The 20,111-nt window shown below is 45.2% G+C and overlaps 1 protein-coding gene across 3 annotated transcripts in view; it reads right to left on the bottom strand.

The window, feature by feature from the left end:
* Window positions 1-1,979: 1,979 nt before the first annotated feature.
* The window catches only part of LOC143766650 (uncharacterized), a 39,439-nt gene continuing 21,307 nt past the window's right edge, over window positions 1,980-20,111 (bottom strand). For all 3 annotated transcript variants that reach the window (XM_077254470.1, XM_077254471.1, XM_077254469.1), the window contains one exon: window positions 1,980-5,434. In XM_077254470.1, the coding sequence (XP_077110585.1) occupies window positions 3,750-5,434 (1,685 nt within the window). In that variant the 3' untranslated portion in view covers window positions 1,980-3,749. The remainder of the gene's footprint in view (window positions 5,435-20,111) is intronic.

Raw genomic sequence — 20,111 nt, 5'->3', positions numbered from 1 at the left:
CAAAGTTGTTGTCCAATTTGTCCTGAGTGCGCTGATACCCCATATGTGGGGGGGAACCACCGTTTGGGCACATGGGAGGGCTCGGAAGGGAAGGAGCGCCATTTGGAATGCAGACTTAGATGGAATGGTTTGCAGGCGTCACATTGCGTTTGCAGAGCCCCTAATGTACCTAAACAGTAGAAACCCCCCACAAGTGACACCATTTTGGAAAGTAGACCCCCTAAGGAACTCATCTAGATGTGTTTTGAGAACTTTGAACCCCCAAGTGTTTCACTACAGTTTATAACGCAGAGCCGTGCAAATAAAAAAAAAAAATGTTTTCACAAAAATTATTTTTAGCCCCCAGTTTTGTATTTTTCCAAGGGTAACAGGAGAAATTGGACCCCAAAAGTTGTTGTCCAATTTGTCCTGAGTACGCTGATACCCCATATGTGGGGGGGGGAACCATCGTTTGGGCGCATGGGAGGGCTCGGAAGGGAAGGAGCGCCATTTGGAATGCAGACTTAGAAGGAATGGTCTGCAGGTTTCACATTGCGTTTGCAGAGCCCCTAATGTACCTAAACAGTAGAAACCCCCCACATGTGACCCCATATTGGAAACTAGACCCCCCCAAGGAACTTATCTAGATGTGTTGTGAGAACTTTGAGCCCCCAAGTGTTTCACTACAGTTTATAACGCAGAGCCGTGAAAATAAAAAATCTTTTTTTCCCACAAAAATTATTTTTTAGCCCCCAGTTTTGTATTTTCCCAAGGGTAACAGAAGAAATTGGAGCCCAAAAGTTGTTGTCCAATTTGTCCTGAGTACGCTGATACCCCATATGTTGGGGTAAACCCCTGTGTGGGCACACGGGAGAGTTCGGAAGGGAAGGAGCACTGTTTTACTTTTTCAACGAAGAATTGGCTGGAATTGAGATCGGACGCCATGTCTCGTTTGGAGAGCCCCTGATGTGCCTAAACAGTGGAAACCCCCCCAATTATAACTGAAACCCTAATGCAAACACACCCCTAACCCTAATCCCAACGGTAACCCTAACCACACCTCTAACCCAGACACACCCCTAACCCTAATCCCAACCCTATTCCCAACCGTAAATGTAATCCAAACCCTAAATTTAGCCCCAACCCTAACTGTGGCCTTAACCCTAGCCCTAACCCTAACCCTAACGGGAAAATGGAAATAAATACTTTTTTAAATTTTTTAATTGTTCCCTAACTAAGGCTACGTTCACATTTGCGTTGCGTCGGGCGCAGGTTCGGAGACGCATGCGTCATGCGCCCCTATATTTAACATGGGGGCGCATGGACATGCGTTGTCTTGCGTTTTGTGACGCATGCGTCATTTTTGCCGCAAGCGTCAGGGCGCAGAGGACGCTGCATGTTGCATTTTTTTTGCGTCGAAAATCAAGCCAAAAATGGACGCATGCGTCACAAAACAATGCGTTTCTGCATGCTTTTTGCATGCGTTGTGCGTTGCGTCACCGAAGCAACGCCCAACAACGCAAATGTGAACGTAGCCTAAGGGGGTGATGAAGGGGGGTTTGATTTACTTTTATAGCGGGTTTTTTAGCCGATTTTTATGATTGGCAGCCGTCAAACACTGAAAGACGCTTTTTATTGCAAAAAATATTTTTTGCGTTACCACATTTTGAGAGCTATAATTTTTCCATATTTTGGTCCACAGAGTCATGTGAGGTCTTGTTTTTTGCGGGACGAGTTGACGTTTTTATTGGTAACATTTTCGGGCACGTGACATTTTTTGATCGCTTTTTATTCCGATTTTTGTGTGGCAGAATGACCAAAAACCAGCTATTCATGAATTTCTTCTGGGGGAGGCGTTTATACCGTTCAGCGTTTGGTAAAATTGATAAAGCAGTTTTATTCTTCGGGTCAGTACGATTACAGCGATACCTCATTTATATCATTTTTTAATGTTTTGGCGCTTTTATACGATAAAAACTATTTTATAGAAAAAATAATTATTTTTGCATTGCATTATTCTGAGGACTATAACTTTTTTATTTTTTTGCTGATGATGCTGTATGGCGGCTCGTTTTTTGCGGGACAAAATGACGCTTTCAGCGGTACCATGTTTATTTATATCTGTCTTTTTGATCGCGTTTTATTCCACTTTTTGTTCGGCGGTATGATAATAAAGCGTTTTTTTGCCTCGTTTTTTTTTTTCTTACGGTGTTTACTGAAGGGGTTAACTAGTGGGACAGTTTTATAGGTTGGGTCGTTACGGACGCGGCGATACTAAATATGTGTACTTTTATTGTTTGTGTTTTTTTTATTTAGATAAAGAAATGTATTTATGGGAATATTATTATTTTTTTTTTCTTTATTAGGAATTTTTTTTTTTTTTTTTTTAACATGTGGAAATTTTTTTTTTTACTTTGTCCCAGGGGGGGACATCACAGATCGGTGATCTGACAGTTTGCACAGCACTCTGTCAGATCACCGATCTGACTTAGAGCACTGCAGGCTTACCAGCGTCTGCTCTGAGCAGGCACTCGGTAAGCCACCTCCCTCCCTGCAGGACCCGGATGCCATGGCCATCTTGGATCCAGAACCTGCAGCGAGGAAGGAGGTAGGAGACCCTCACAGCAACGCGATCACATCGCGTTGCTGCGGGGGTCTCAGGGAAGCCCGCAGGGAGTCCCCTCCCTGCGCGATGCTTCCCTATACCGCCGGCACACCGCGATCATGTTTGATCGCGGTGTGCCGGGGGTTAATGTGCCGGGGGCGGTCCGTGACCGCTCCTGGCACATAGCGCCGGATGTCAGCTGCGATAGGCAGCTGACACCCGGCCGTGAGCGCGGCCGATCGCGCTGGATGTACTATTCCGTCCTTGGGAAGTAGGGCCCACCCCACATGGACGGAATAGTACGTCCAATGACAGAAAGGGGTTAAGATCCAGGGTTATTTCCGTTTCTGAGTTTCCATTTTTTGCTCCCCTTCTTCACACAGCCATAGCTTTTTTATTTTTCCGTCAATATGGCCATGTAAGGGCTTGTTTTTTGTAGGACAAGTTATACTTTTGAAAGGCACCATTTATTTTACCATACCATGTAAGGGAAAATGGGGAAAAAAATCCAAATGCAGTGAAATTGCAAGAAAAGTGCAATTCCACAACAGTTTTTTTAATTTTTTTTTACAGTGTTCACTAAATGCTAAAACTGACCTGACATTATGATTCTCCAGGTCATTACAAGCTCACAGACACTAAACCTTTTTATTTAAGTGGTGAAAAAAAATTCCAAAGTTTGTAAAAAAAAAAAAAAAAAAAAAAGTTGCCATTTTCCGAGACCCATAGTGTCTCCATTTTTCGGGACCTGGATGAGAGCTTATCGCTTGCGCACAGGTCTGACGTTTCTATTGTTACCATTTTGGTGTAGATACGATCTTTTGATTGCATTTTTGTTGCAATGTTGCAGCGACCAAAAAATAATAATTCTGGCGTCTTAATTTTTTTTCTCGCTACGCCATTTACGGATTGGATAAAAAAAATTTTTTTTTTTTTGGGGGGGGGGCGATATGAACTTTTATATTTTTTTATTTTTTAATATTTTTAAAAACATTTTTTTTTAACTATCTACTTGCTTCAATAGTCCCATGGGAGACCAGAAGCTCCACTTGTCTGATTGCTTCTGCTACATAGAGCAGGGCTACAAAATATTTTCCACATTCTGAACATGAAAAAGGCTTCTCCCCTTTGTGGAGTCTCTGGTGTCTAACAAGATCTGATTTTGTCACAAAACGTTTTCCACATTATGAACAGGAAAAGGCTTCTGCCCTGTGTGGGTTCTCTGGTGTTTATGAAGATCCGATTTCTGGATAAAACATTTCCCACATTTTGAACATGAAAAAGGCTTCTCTCCTGTGTGGGATCTCAGGTGTCTAACAAGATCTGATTTCATCACAAAACATTTTCCACATTCTGAACATGAAAAAGGCTTCTCCCCTGTGTGGAGTCTCTGGTGTCTAACAAGATCTGATTTCGTCACAAAACATTTTTCACATTCTGAACAGAAAAAAGGCTTCTCCCCTGTGTGGAGTCTCTGGTGTCTAACAAGATCTGATTTCGTCACAAAACATTTTTCACATTCTGAACAGAAAAAAGGCTTCTCCCCTGTGTGGATTCTCAGGTGGTTATCAAGATGCGATTTCAAGGTAAAACATTTCCCACATTTTGAACATGAAAAAGGCTTCTCCCCTTTGTGAATTCTCTGGTGCTTAACCAAATCTGATTTCTCGTTAAAACATTTTCCACATTCTGAACAGGAAAAAGGCTTCTGCCCTGTGTGGGTTCTCTGGTGTCTAACAAGACCTGATTTCATCACAAAACATTTTCCACATTCTGAACATGAAAAAGGCTTCTCCCCTGTGTGGAGTCTCTGGTGTCTACCAAGATCTGATTTCGTCACAAAGCATTTTCCACATTCTGAACAGGAAAAAGGCTTCTCCCCTGTGTGGATTCTCTGGTGTTTATCAAGATGCGATTTCTGGATAAAACATTTCCCACATTTTGAACATGAAAAAGGCTTCTCCCCTTTGTGAATTCTCTGGTGCTTAACCAAATCTGATTTCTGGTTAAAATGTTTTCCACATTCTGAACAGGAAAAAGGCTTCTGCCATGTGTGGGTTCTCTGGTGTTTAACAAGGAGATATTTCTCTACAAAATATTTTCCACATTCTGAACATGAAAAAGGCTTCTCCCCTGTGTGGAGTCTCTGGTGTCTAACAAGATCTGATTTCCTCACAAAATATTTTCCACATTCTGAACAGAAAAAAGGCTTCTCCCCTGTGTGGCGTCTCTGATGTCTAACAAGATGTGATTTCGTCACAAAACATATTCCACATTCTGAACAGAAAAAAGGCTTCTCCCCTGTGTGGCGTCTCTGATGTTCGATAAGTTGTGATTTCGTCACAAAACATTTTCCACATTCTAAACATGAAAAAGGCTTCTCCCCTGTGTGAGTTCTATGGTGGTTATCAAGATGCTCTTTCTTATTAAAACATTTACCACATTCTGAACATGAAAAAGGCATATCCCCTGTGTGGTTTCTCAGGTGGCTATCAAGATTCTCTTTCTGGATAAAGCATTTCCCACATTCTGAACAGGAAAAAGGCTTTTCTCCTGTGTGGATTCTTTGGTGTCGATCAAGATGATGTTTCCAATTAAAACATTTCCCACATTCTGAACATGAAAAGGACTTCCTTACTTTATGAGCAGTTTGTTTTTTAATGCCTCTTTTGGGTCTTGGATTTTCCTTAGTAGTCGGTAGTGAATCAGATGACAGATCTTTGCTGTGAAGGGATGATAGTATATCTGGAGTAATGGCATTCACTTCAATTGTATCCTGTGAGATCTCAAGATCATCTGATTTTAAAATTGAAGATGTCAGCTGTCCCTCTGATCTCCAGGTACAGTCATCTGTCAAGAATAAAACCAATTATTTTTCAATAAAATATCCTTGAACTTTTTATTTTTGAACATTTCTCCTAAAACTGTCTGTAAAAATGGTAAGTTGATGTATATACTCAAGTATAAGTAGAGGTTTTCAGCACATTTTTTTTGTACTGAAATCACTCCCCTCAGCTTGTACTCGAGTGAGGTGTCCAGAACATGGAGGGGGACAGGCAGCGGCGGAGCAGCGGGTCACAGAGGTAGGACCCGGCTGCTCCAGCTAACTCCGGTGCCCGCTGCTAAAAAAGAAATTGATATTCATTTCTCTGTAATAGCTCGTGCAGTGTCAGCTGCAGCAGCCACTCCTGCAGCTGCCGAGAGGTCACGTGTGCTGTTACTTAACAGATGAATATTCATTCTGAAAATTAATTTCTCTGAAGTAGCGGCACACATGACCGCCTGGTGGTTGACGCTGTGTGCGCTAATTAATACTCACTGCCCACAAACATAGTTCCGGCATTGGGAGCGGTGAGTATTCCGGAAGCTGTGCTCTGCTTGTGAGCAGCGCATGATGTCCCGGCCATGCAATCCTTAAGTGCGTAAGTGTAATGGTTTACTTGTTTTATGTTTTCTGATGGGGGCTAATCATACAAGGATAGGGATGGGGCCGCGCATACTAGGATAGGGATGGGGCCGCGCATACAAGGATAGGGATGAGGGCATGCATTCAAGGATAGGGATGGAGCCATGCATACAAGGATAGGGATGGAGCCGTGGATACAAGGATAGGGATGGGGCCGTGCATACAAGGATAGGCATGGAGCCGTGCATACAAGAATAGGGATGTAGCCGTGCATACAAGGATAGGGATGGAGCCATGCATACAAGGATAGGGATTGAGCCATGCATTCAAGGATAGGGATGGAGCCATGCATACAAGGATAGGGATGGAGCTGTGGATACAAGGATAGGGATGGGGCCGTGCATACAAGGATAGGGATGGGGCCGCGCATACAAGGATAGGGATGGAGCCGTGCATACAAGGATACAGATGGGGCCCTGCATACAAGGATAGGGATGGAGCCCTGCTTACAAGGATAGGGATGGAGCCGTGCATACAAGGATAGGAATGGAGCCGTGCATACAAGGATAGGAATGGAGCCGTGCATACAAGGATAGGGATGAGGGGACAATGCACACCCGTCTTATACTCGAGTCAATACGTTTCCCTTTTTTTTTTTAGGTAAAATTGGGTGACTCGGCTTATACTCGGGTCGGCTTATACTCGAGTATATACGGTATGTAAAAATAGCTTTATTGATTTATTCTTATTTGCACAAGGAAAGACAAGAAGCAATGGAATGAAATTGAAGTGGAGGAGACACAGATTGGATATTAGAAAAAAAAACTTTTGACAGTGAGGGTGATCAATGAGTGGAACAGGCTGCCACGAGAGGTGGCGAGTTCTTCTTCAATGGAAATGTTCAAATAGCAATATGACTTTTATAAACCAATCCATCTATATCCACTTTCACAAAGTCAAATCTTCCCGTCGCTTCTGAACCTTTCCATGTGCCCAAATCAAAATTAGGACCCATGTAGTTGTCATTATTATAGTGGGAAGAACCCACTTTTAATTTATGGTATGTGTTTCTTGGAGCACAATCTGGGCACTATGTGGTGAGTAATAAAATGGTATATTCGCAGTTTTCACTCTCCAACATCCACTGCGTGCTAATTTTTGGAAAGTGGCTGTGGAGTCAAAATAGTCACTACTATAGATTAATTCACTGAAAGTTAATGGAGCACCCCAGGTAACCGGTTGCTACAGTGATGTTGCTTTTCTTCCTTCGGGGAAGGTAATTGTCATGATCAGAGGCAAGGGAGTTCTCTTCACCAGGTAAGGCACCCACATGCAACACATTCTGAATCCAGGCCAGGAGAGGGAGCTCAAGACCCGGATTCAGGGGAGCATCCCCCACCTATATGTATCCTGACCTGGAGGAGTTAGGTTAGTTGGAGAGGAACACTGAAGTGGAAGGACGTCTAGGAGAGCCGCAAAGCAGGAGAGAGGTCTGACAGCCACGAGGGAGCTGCAGCCTCTGGGAAAGGAGAAAGGACCTGGGGGGTTGGATGTGGAGTACCTGGAGAGGAAAGGAGCAAAGGAGAGGAACAGGGCTCAGAGGGGAACTGTGACCGTGCACCCTCAAAGCCGAAGCGCAGGAACCAGGTACCGGGAGCCCGGGTTTTTGTGGAACTCTAGGACACAGAGCAGAACCGGAGGGCCAGGAACTGTATGTAATTGGCCCACACCTTGCCTGAGACGCAGCAGCACCTAAGGAGCCCGGGGCATGATAAAGTCCCTGTAAAATGGCTCGAGCTGCCCTTCGTGCAGGTACCTGTCCCAGGACTGGGGGAAACTGGAGTACACAGTAGGAACCTTCAGGCAGCAGGGAACTCATCTTCAAGAGGCGCTAGAGGAAAGGCTCATGGACCTCACACTGAGAAGGGGACCCTCCATTGCCTCTGAGCTGGCCGGGCCATACCACCACCCGTGCCTGGTGCCCTGGACTGTGGCCAGCCAACTGCAGTAAACCAGGTAAAGACTTACAACTTGTGTCCTATCTTTATTCACTGGCACATACCATTCACGCCTTACATCTTAGGACCCTGCTTCACCTGTGGGAAGTGTAACATCAGTGCTGCCACAACATCCCCCAGAGGACTCCTTTAATGCAGCATCGGTCCCACTATTGACCGAACGCCACAGGTGGCGTCACGACAGACTTTAAACACTTTTCCCTTAAAAGACTGTTCCCCTTTAACGTTGAGGCCCAGGGCCATGGACCGGGTTGCAGCCACCGTGACATTCCCCCTCGAGACCGGACCTGGTACAGAGCACCCCACTGCCCTGGGGGCGACTCATTATCATTTCCAAAATGGAGTTACTTTATGAGGTTTTAAACTGCTCTGGTTTTCTGCATTTTGTCATATTAAGGCTTGTGAAAATGGTGTGTACCATCTCACATGGGATCCGCACCTGACACCCCTTCTTCTGTCACCAGGCATGGCCTCATTCATTCTGCAGGCAGCACTGGGGATGGAGGAGATATCGGAACCAGAAGCTCTGGATGGTGCAGGCTCTGTTCAGCCATTTAGATTAGGGTTGCAGTGAACTGTAGTGCCATCCAGTCAGGCATTATGGGTGTGTGTGCTGTCCATCTGGAGTAATCTGCTTCCTGCTTTCGCCAATTGGAAAGCACCCCACCCTACTAAAGCTCAAAGCAAATTGCAGGAAGATGCCAGATACAGCCTTGTTCTCCTCTGGTTCAGTCCTCTGTGCTAAGCTGCCGTGACCCCTTAATCTTGCTTCTTATGATTTTGTATTTTCTTTGTCCTCGTGGATCTGACTCAACTACTTGACTATTCGTCATCTCACCGTACTCCACAGAACAGGAGGTAACACCATGGCCCAAGCCTAGGGATCTCTGTGTAAGAACAGATCCATGTAAAGAATGTTGAGCAAGGCAATCCTTGGGATCTGCAAAGCTGAGTAGATAGTGCCAAACCTGATTGTGGTAGCCATATTTTGAGCTGCCAGGGAACCAATACACTGTGTTTGGAATCTATTCCAACAAGATATGCATTCAAATAGCTAAATGGCGATCCTTCCCTTCTTAACCCTGCCATGTGCCCAGACAGTAGTGTACAACCGTATACAGGGTATTGTTGGATTCAAGAGACGTTTGAAAAAAATTTGTGAAGTCCATTTGTTTCCTATTATCCTTTGTGAAGAATTCCAAAGTTATCACCACAAAAAGCGACATGTCAGATGTGAAAAATGGGAGTATTTTGGGCAGTAACTACTGTAGTCACAAACTGACTATGGACAATAACACATCTATCAAAATGTTCAAACTCAACAGTCTCCATCAGTAAAATATGAGTAGTGGTATCAACTCTCTGGAGTAATTAGAGTATGGGGCTCGGTGGCTCTGGGCAATCTAAACTATCGTAAGGGCCAATATTTTCTATCAGATGAATTTCAAGATAAAATATTAGACATTTAAAAAGAACTTTTTATAATATTGCAGAGCTGGGGCATCTTCAAATTTAGATCTCGCACATTTGGAAGAGGTAATGGAGACTTAAAAAAATATATATATACCAGGGAGTTCCAAACTTACAAACTCACCTGAGGCAGGCTGATCCTACCACAATCAAACTATCAACCAGAATGAACATGTAAAAAAAACAAAAACAGAACTAAAAATATGTCACATCTCCCCCCAAAAAAGTATGTACGAGGGGAGAACTCCAACACTAAACTGGAGTTGCACTCGTTTATGGTGGACTGTTATGACCTGGTGGTTAAGGAGCAACACTGATATGACCTGGTGGTTAAAGAGCAACATGGGACGAGCTCTGAGGAGGTGGCATCTATACTGACCGCAGTTCCTAATCCTAACACCAACACTAGAAATAGCCGTGGGATGTTCCTGTCACTCCCTAGACACCTCGTCACAGCCTGAGAACTAACTACCCCTAAAGATGGAAACAGAAAGCTATCTTGCCTCAGAGAAAACCCCCAAAGGAAAGATAGCCCCCCCACAAATATTGACTGTGAGTGGAGAGGGAAATGACATACACAGAAATGAAAACAGATTTTAGCAAAGGAGGCCAATACTAATCTAGATAGACAGAATAGGAAAGGATACTGTGCGGTCAGTATTAAAAACTAAAAATCCACTCAGAGTTTACAAAAATGATCTCCACACCGACTCACGGTGTGGAGGGCAAATCTGCTTCCCCAGAGCTTCCAGCTAGCCTGAATATATCATAATGACAAGCTGGACAAAAGGAAACATAACATGAGCAGAGCAATAAAGTCCACAGCAAATGGACAACCAAAGAACTAGCAAAAACTTATCTTTTGCTGAAATGGACAGGCCATAAGAGAAATCCAAGGAGAGATCTGAATCCAACCCAGAAACATTGACAGCTGGCATGAACTGAAGACCAGAGCCAGGTTAAATAGCAAAGCCAGGAGAGACGATCAGTGAAAGCAGCTGCTGCAGCTAAACTCAAGGAGCAGCAGTTCCACTCGAAACCACCAGAGGGAGCCCAAGGGCAGAACTCACAAAAGTACCATTCACAACCACAGGAGGGAGCCCAAAAACGGAATTCACAACAGTACCCCCCCCTTGAGGAGGGGTAACCGAACCCTCACCAGAGCCCCTAGGCCGATCAGGACGAGCCAAGTGAAAAGCATGAACCAAATCGGCAGCATGGACATCGGAGGCAACAACCCAAGAATTATCCTCCTGGCCATAACCCTTCCACTTGACCAGATACTGAAGCTTCCGCCTCGAAAAACGAGAATCCAAAATCTTCTCCACCACATATTTCAACTCCCTCTCAACCAACACCGGAGCAGGAGGATCAACAGAGGGAACCATGGGCACCACATATCTCCGCAACAAAGATCTATGGAAAACATTATGGATGGAAAAAGAAGCTGGAAGGGCCAAACGAAAAGACACCGGATTGATAATTTCAGAAATCTTATAAGGACCAATAAAGCGAGGCTTGAACTTAGGGGAAGAAACCTTCATAGGAACATGACGAGAAGACAACCAGACCAAATCCCCAACACGAAGCCGGGGACCGACACACCGACGACGGTTAGCAAAACGTTGAGCCTTTTCCTGAGACAACGTTAAATTGTCCACCACATGAGTCCAAATCTGCTGTAACCTGTCCACCACAGAATCCACACCAGGACAGTCAGAAGGCTCAACCTGCCCCGAAGAAAAACGAGGATGAAAACCAAAGTTAGAAAAGAAAGGCGAAACCAAGGTAGCCGAACTAGCCCGATTATTAAGGGCAAACTCGGCCAACGGCAAGAAGGTCACCCAATCATCCTGATCAGCAGACACAAAGCATCTCAAATAGGTTTCCAAGGTCTGATTGGTTCGCTCCGTTTGGCCATTTGTCTGAGGATGAAATGCTGAAGAAAAAGACAAATCAATGCCCATTCTAGCACAAAAGGACCGCCAAAACCTAGAAACAAACTGGGAACCTCTGTCAGACACAATATTCTCCGGAATGCCATGCAAACGAACCACATGCTGAAAAAACAATGGAACCAAATCAGAGGAGGAAGGTAACTTAGGCAAAGGTACCAAATGGACCATCTTAGAAAACCGGTCACAAACCACCCAGATGACAGACATCTTCTGAGAAACAGGAAGATCAGAAATAAAATCCATGGAAATATGCGTCCAGGGCCTCTCAGGGACCGGCAAAGGCAAAAGCAACCCACTAGCACGGGAACAGCAAGGCTTGGCCCGGGCACAAGTCCCACAGGACTGCACAAAAGAACGCACATCCCGCGACAAGGAAGGCCACCAAAAGGACCTAGCAACCAACTCTCTGGTACCAAAAATCCCAGGATGACCAGCCAATACTGAACAATGAACCTCAGAAATTACCTTACTAGTCCATCTATCAGGAACAGTTTCCCCACTGGACAGCGGTCAGGTTTATCAGCCTGGAACTCCCGAAGCACCCGCCGTAAATCAGGAGAGATGGCAGAAAGAATCACCCCCTCCTTGAGAATACTAGCCGGCTCAAGGACTCCCGGAGAATCAGGCAAAAAACTCCTAGAAAGGGCATCAGCCTTCACATTCTTAGATCCCGGAAGATACGAGACCACAAAATCAAAACGGGAGAAAAACAGAGACCATTGAGCCTGTCTAGGATTCAACCGCTTGGCAGACTCAAGGTAAATCAGATTCTTATGATCGGTCAAGACCACAACGCGATGCTTGGCTCCCTCAAGCCAATGTCGCCACTCCTCAAATGCCCACTTCATAGCCAACAACTCCCGATTGCTGACATCATAATTACGCTCAGCAGGCGAAAACTTGCTGGAGAAGAAAGCACACGGTTTCATCAAAGAGCCATCAGAACTTCTCTGAGACAAAACAGCCCCTGCCCCAATCTCAGAAGCGTCAACCTCAACCTGAAAAGGGAGAGAAACATCTAGCTGACGCAACACAGGGGCAGAAGTAAAACGACGTTTAAGCTCCTGAAAGGCCTCAACAGCCGCAGAGGACCAATTCATCACATCAGCGCCTTTCTTCGTCAAATCGGTCAGAGGCTTAACCACACTGGAAAAATTAGCAATGAAGCGGCGATAAAAATTAGCAAAGCCCAAAAATTTCTGAAGGCTCTTCACAGATGTGGGTTGAGTCCAATCATGAATGGCCTGGACCTTAACAGGGTCCATTTCAATAGCCGAGGGAGAAACAATGAAATCCAAAAAAGAAACCTTCTGAACTCCAAAGAGGCACTTAGACCCCTTCACAAACAACGCATTAGCATGAAGGATCTGAAATACCATCCTGACCTGCTTCACATGAGACTCCCAATCATCGGAAAAAACCAAAATATCATCCAAATATACAATCATGAATTTATCCAGATGATTCCGGAAGATATCATGCATAAAGGACTGAATCACAGATGGAGCATTAGAGAGCCCGAATGGCAACACAAGGTATTCAAAATGGCCTTTGGGCGTATTAAATGCTGTTTTCCATTCATCACCCTGTTTAATACGAACAAGATTATACGCCCCTCGAAGGTCAATCTTAGTAAACCAACTAGCCCCCTTAATCCGAGCAAACAAATCAGAAAGCAAAGGTAAAGGGTACTGGAACTTGACCGTGATCTTATTGAGAAGGCGATAATCTATACAGGGCCTCAAGGAGCCATCCTTCTTGGCAACAAAAAAGAACCCCGCTCCCAACGGTGACGAAGACGGGCGAATATGCCCCTTCTCCAAAGACTCCTTTACATAACTCCGCATAGCGGCATGCTCTGGCACAGACAGATTGAAAAGTCGACCCTTAGGGAACTTACAGCCAGGAATCAAGTTAATAGCACAATCACAGTCCCTATGAGGAGGAAGGGAACTTGACTTGGGCTCATCAAATATATATATCCTGGAAATCCGACAAAAACTCAGGAACTTCAGAAGAGGGGGAAGAGGAAATTGACATCAAAGGAACATCTCTATGTATCCCTTGACAACCCCAACTAGTCACAGACATAGATTTCCAATCCAGCACTGGATTATGTAACCATGGAAAACCCAGCACAACAACATCATGCAAATTATGCAACACCAAAAAGCGAATATTTTCCTGATGTGCTGGAGCCATGTACATGGTCAACTGTGTCCAGTACTGAGGTTTATTCTTGGCCAATGGCGTAGCATCAATCCCCCTTAAGGGAATAGGGCTCTGCAAAGGCTCCAAGGAAAAACCACAGCATTTGGCAAATTCTAAGTCCATTAAGTTCAGGGCAGCACCTGAATCCACAAATGCCATAACAGAAAAGGACGACAATGAGCAAATCAGGGTAACAGACAAGAGAAATTTAGGCTGTACAGTACTAATGGTAACAGACCTAGCGACCCTCTTAGTACGCTTAGGGCAATCAGAAATAGCATGAGTAGAGTCACCACAGTAAAAACACAGCCCCTTCTGACGTCTGAATTCCTGCCGTTCTGCTCTAGTCAAAATCCTATCACATTGCATAGGCTCAGGACTCTGCCCAGAGGACACCGCCATATGGTGAACCACCTTGCGCTCGCGCAGGCGCCGATCAATCTGAATGGCCAAAGACATTGATTCGTTCAAACCAGCAGGCAGGCGTGGGGAACCCCACCATAACATCTTTAAGGGCTTCAGAAAGACCCTTTCTGAAAATTGCTGCCAGGGCATACTCATTCCATTTTGTGAGCACAGACCACTTTCTAAATTTCTGGCAGTATACTTCTGCCGCTTCCTGACCCTGACACAGAGCCAGCAACGTTTTTTCTGCCTGATCCACAGAATTAGGTTCGTCATACAGCAATCCGAGCGCTTGAAAAAATGCGTCTACATTGAGCAATGCAGGATTCCCTGGCTCAAGGGAGAATGCCCAGTCCTGCGGGTCACCACGCAGCAGAGAAATGACAATCTTCACCTGCTGAATGGGGTCACCAGAGGAACGGGGTCTCAGAGCAAAAAACAATCTGCAGTTATTTTTAAAGTTCAAAAATTTAGAGCTATCCCCAGAAAACAAATTAGGAATAGGAATTCTAGGCTCTAAAACTGGAGTCTGAACAACATAATCTTGGATACTCTGTACCCTTGCAGCGAGTTGATCCACACGCGAGAACAGACCCTGAACCTCCATGTCTGCACCAGAATCCTGAACCACCCAGAGATTAAGGGGAAAAAAAAGACAAAACAGGCTGCAAAGGAAGAAAAAAAAAAGCCGGATTACTCACCGGTAATGCTCTTTTAGTGAGTTCACGACAGCACCCCACTGGAGAGAGGGATCCGCCCCGCAGGAACAGGAAACCTATTGAGAAATAAAAGGGGGCGGTCCGCCTCTCCTCCTCAGTTTTGATTTCAGAGTACCCGGAGGACCGCCAGTATTAGGCAAATATCATTTATTTCATTTTTCAAACTTATTTGCTTATGATTAAAAGGATTTTACTCAATAGTATGTACTATATTAATCTAGGGAGGGATGTAAGAGGGTGCTGTCGTGGACTCACTACAAGAGCATTACCGGTGAGTAATCCGGCTTTTTACTCTTCGCCACGACAGCACCCCACTGGAGATCTTTCAGAGACCATCACCTAGGGAGGGGACCACCGTGCTGAGGACAGTCCTGCCAAAGTCTAAGTCAGAAGTTGATGATAGGTCTAGCCTATAGTGGTTATAGAATGTAGAAGGATTTGACCAAGTTGCCGCCTTACATATAGTTTCAATTGGGACGTCTCCCCTCTCTGCCCAGGAGGATGCCATCGCTCTGGTAGAGTGTGCTGTTATGCCTTCCGGAGGGTTTTCTTTCCTCGCGGAATAAGCCAGTCTGATAGACTCTCTGATCCACCGGGATAAGGTGCTTTTTGTTACTCCATGACCCTTCTTGTGACCCTGGAAGGAAATAAACAGAGCCCTACACTGTGGCCAGCTGCTGGTCCTTTCAATGTATTTTAACACTACTCTTTTAACGTCTAGAGTGTGATATTTCTGTTCTTCAGGAGTGGAGGGATTACTGAAGAAAGTGGGCAAGATTATTTCTTGCGATCTATGGAATTTTTTTGCTACTTTGGGAAGGTAGGAAGGGTCTGGTTTAAGAATTAATTTATCTTGAAAGGTTAACAAAAAAGGTGGATCTATAGAGAGTGCTTGGATGTCACTGATTCTCCTAGCTGAAGTCAGTGCTACCAAGAGGGCCGTTTTTAGTGATAGACATTTAATGGGTATCGAGTCTATTGGTTCGAATGGAGAGTCTGTTAGGGCTTGTAAAACTAAATTTAAATCCCAGGGTGGAATCCTAGGTATGTTAACTGGATTTATTCTTTCGCAGGCTGTGATAAATCTGGATACCCATCTATCTCCCGCAATGTTATGGCCATAGAGGGCCCCTAGTGCTGAAACATGAACTTTTAAGGTGTTTACAGTTAAACCTAGTTCTCTCCCTTTTTGAAGAAATTCCAGGATAGATTGTATCGGAATTTCTGATGTGTTAGTAGATGTATGGAATTGTAAGAATTTCTTCCATATTCTCGTATAAATTTTTGTGGTGGAAGGTTTTCTACTCTGGAGAAGTGTGTCAATCAAACCCCCCGAGAATCCTCTCGATCTTAGCATCTGCCTCTCAAATTCCAGGCCGTCAGGTGGAGATTGTCCACCTGAGGGTGGAAAAACGGACCCTGGAAGAGAAGGTTGGGTGTTGAGGGGAGGACCCAAGGATCTGAGACCGACATGGTTTGTAGCCACGAGAACCATGGTCTCTTGGGCCAGAAAGGAGCTATCAGTATCACTTTTGCTCCTTCTTCTCTGATTTTGCGTATGACTTGGGGTAGTAATATGATCGGAGGAAAAGCGTACGCCAGACTGAACTGCCAAGGGGCTTGGAGAGCGTCCAGAATGTCCGGATGATCCGTTGGAGATAAGGAGGCAAATCTCCGGACTTTTCTGTTTCTTCTTGTGGCGAAGAGATCTATTTGAGTACGGCCCCATAGGGATATTATGTCCAGAAAAATCTGCTGGTTTAGGCACCACTCTCCTTGTCTCAAGGTGTGTCGACTTAAAAAGTCTGCCTGCTGATTGTTTTCTCCTCTTATGTGCAGCGCAGTAAGGGATGTTAGGTGACTTTCTGCTAGATTTAAGATTTCTGTAGCAGAAGACATCAGAGTCTCTGATCGCGTACCTCCTTGCCTGTTTAGATACGCCACTGTGGTGGTGTTGTCGGAGAGGATTCTGACGTCTTTCCCCCGAAGCTGTGGGAGCAAATGGTATAAGGTGTATTTTACTGCATTTAGTTCTTTGACGTTAGAGGAGTTGCAGCTTTCCTCCATGTTCCATGACCCTTGGCAATAATCATTCCCCATATGAGCGCCCCATCAATGAGGACTGGCGTCAGTGGTTATGGTATGAGATGGCGTTATTACCCATGGAACACCACTCATCAAATGGTTTGAGTCTAGCCACCACGCTAAGGAAGATAAAACCTCCTGAGATAAGGTTATTTTTGCATTTAGGTGACCAAATAGCCGTCTATCCTCTTGTAAAATTTGATGTTGTAGTGTTCGAGTATGGTATTGAGCCCATCTTACTGCAGGTATACAAGAGATAAGAGACCCTAGTAACAACATAGCTTGTCTTAGGGATATACGTGGATTATTTATTGCAGCTAGGACTTTGAGTCTGATCAGTAGTATCTTTACCTGAGGCAGAAGACACTTTTGAGATATGGAGTCTAAATGGAACCCCAAGAACGCCTGACGGGAAAGCGGAGTGAGTATGGATTTGTCGGTATTGATTATCCAGCCCAGGTCCTGTAGAGAGGAAATTGCGTGAGTTAAACGATCAGTACATTGAGTAACTGAATTTCCTATTACCAAAAAGTCATCCAGATAGGGCACAATCAAAGTCTCCTTCTGGCGAAGGTAGGCCATCACCTCTAGCATTATCTTGGTGAAGATCCTCGGCGCTGTTGAGAGGCCGAAGGGCAAGGCCGCATACTGGAAATGACGAATCTCGTTGTTGATTATTACCGCCACTCTGAGGAATTTTTGGTATCTGTTATGAATAGGGAGATGATAGTAAGCATCTTTTAGATCAATGTCCCCCATCATACAGTTTGGGAAGAGGAGTTTTATGGTGGACCTAATGGATTCCATCTTAAATGTATAGTTTTCAATAAATGAATTGAGTTTTTTAAGGTTTATGATTGTCCTGAAAGAACCGTCGGGCTTGGAAATTAGGAATAAGGGAGAGTAGAATCCCCTACCCTCCTGTCCCACCGGAACTTGGACTAAGACCCTTTTTGATAATAGGGTTTGAATTTCAAGCTCTAGCGCCTGTTGTTGTATAGGCGAGCTGAGGGATGTTATAATATAAGACTCGTGGGGAACACAAGAGAATTTTAGTTTAATTCCATCTCGGATGATATTTAAAACCCACGAGCTAGATGTTATTTTTTCCCATTGAGTGGTGAAAAACTTCAGTCTGCCCCCAACTGGTATATCCTCAGTATTTGTTGTCTTTTGGGGGGTTGGGTCTTCTAAACATGGTACCTCTCTGCTTGTCGTCTTTAGCGGTCCATGTTGTAGACCTATCCGTTTGCCTCCTTTTGCCAAACGGTCTCCTTTTAAAGGCTCTCCTGTAAAAGGGAATAGAGGAATCAGGAAAAGCTTTCTTCCTGTCCTTTGCCTTTTTGAGTAACTCGTCTAAGGTTTTACCAAAGAGGTACTCACCCTCACATGGGATTGCGCATATTTTAGATTTAGATTGCGCGTCCCCTTTCCAGCTTTTCATCCATAGCGCTCGTCTTGCGTTATTCACGAGGCCTGCAGATCTTGCTGCCAAACGGAGTGAGTCGGTGGAAGCGTCTGCCATAAAGGCCGCTGCTCCTCGTATTAAGGGGATGGCAGCTCGTAGTTTTTCTCTTGAACTTTTATTTTCGATTTGCTGGTCTAACTGATCAATCCAGATGATCATTGACCGGGCAGCGCAAGTGCTGGCTACTGCAGGTTTGAATATTCCTGTAGCCGCTTCCCAAGAACGTTTAAGGGATGACTCAGCCTTACGATCCAAAGGATCGACCAGTAATCCCGCATCCTCCACAGGTAGAGTGGATTGCTTAGAGGTAGAGGCTACAGCTGCGTCGACCTTAGGGACTTTGGTCCATGTAAGAAGCTCCTCATCACTAAACGGATATTTTCGTTTTGATGCTGAGGGTAGAAAGCTTCTCTGATCCTGCTTCTCCCACTCTCTTTTAATTAATGTTTTCACTGCTGGTATAACTGGAAAACATCTCCTCTTTCTCTCTGCCAAACCTGCGAACATTATGTCCTGCGTGGTTTGCGCACCCTTAGTTTCCTCACACCCCATGGTATTTCGAATTGACTTTACCAAGTTGTCCACACTTTCTAAGGGAAAACATGAGCGTCCCTCGATCTCTGATGAGGATGATGATGAACATAATGATAGGGAGGCGTCTGACAGTACAGGTTGGTCACTAACGGAGTCTGACACAGGTGTCGGTGTTTTGGACTTAGTACTACGTGGTTTGTCCTGGACCATATTTTTTAGTTCCTCCCTAATAATGGCCCGTAAGTCCGTAACGGACACTGCTGCTCCCTGTGTTGTTTCCTTAAAACAGTCCTTGCAAAGTTTTTTGGGGTATGAGTCTGGAAGGGGCTGGCTACACAAGGCACATTCCTTATGCTTCGTTTTTTGTCGCTTTTTGCCCTAAGCGTAATAAGTAGAGAGAGAAAGAGAAAAGAGAGAAGTAGGGAGACAACGTCAGCTTAATAGGCAGAGTTCACAACTCACCCAGTGAAGCAAATAATACCGAATCAGAAGGCCGAGATCCTGTTCTGGAACCGTCGCTTTTACGAGCGGTCTCCGAGGATCCTCTGGCGTTATCTTTGGCGGGGGGTACTGGATCTCCTGCTGTGGGGTCCATGGCACCTGGGGATGACATCTTGCATCGCCGAATTACTCTCGTTCAGTGATTTAAATAGTGTGCCCTTTCTGTGCGCAGTGCGCATGCGCGAGTCGGTGCTTCCGCCCCCGCCTGCAGATCCGGCCAGGACTCCCCGGAAGTTTACCACTTCACTTCCGGGGTAGTCTAACTTACAGTGGTCACCGGACCGCAATGGGAACGCTGCCATCTTCTTACCCGGCCAAGGCTTCCTCCCGTACTGCCGACCGCATGCTGCAGATGATACCGGGCGGCCCTCCCCGGACCCAGCCATCTGCACGATTCCCAGACGAGGAGGGAGACGTCTAGCGGAACTCCCCCGACGCTGCTTCTAGGCTGCAGCCCCTGCCGTTCTCGCGGATACTGCACAGGCGGCATGCTCAGCCCAGGTATGTTCCCTTGTAGAAGTCCTGTAGTTCCCGCAGGAACAGGAAACCTAAACTGAGGAGGAGAGGCGGACCAGCCCCCTTTTATTTCTCAATAGGTTTCCTGTTCCTGCGGGGCGGATCCCTCTCTCCAGTGGGGTGCTGTCGTGGCGAAGAGTAAAAAATGGCTCAGAACTTTTTTTTTCCCTCTTTTGAGATGCATTCAACACATTGCGGGCCAGCTGTACTGTTATGACCTGGTGGTTAAGGAGCAA

This window comes from Ranitomeya variabilis, chromosome 4 (genome assembly GCF_051348905.1).
Source record: "Ranitomeya variabilis isolate aRanVar5 chromosome 4, aRanVar5.hap1, whole genome shotgun sequence".
NCBI classification, from domain to species: domain Eukaryota; kingdom Metazoa; phylum Chordata; class Amphibia; order Anura; family Dendrobatidae; genus Ranitomeya; species Ranitomeya variabilis.
This window is presented reverse-complemented; position numbering and strand designations above follow the sequence as displayed.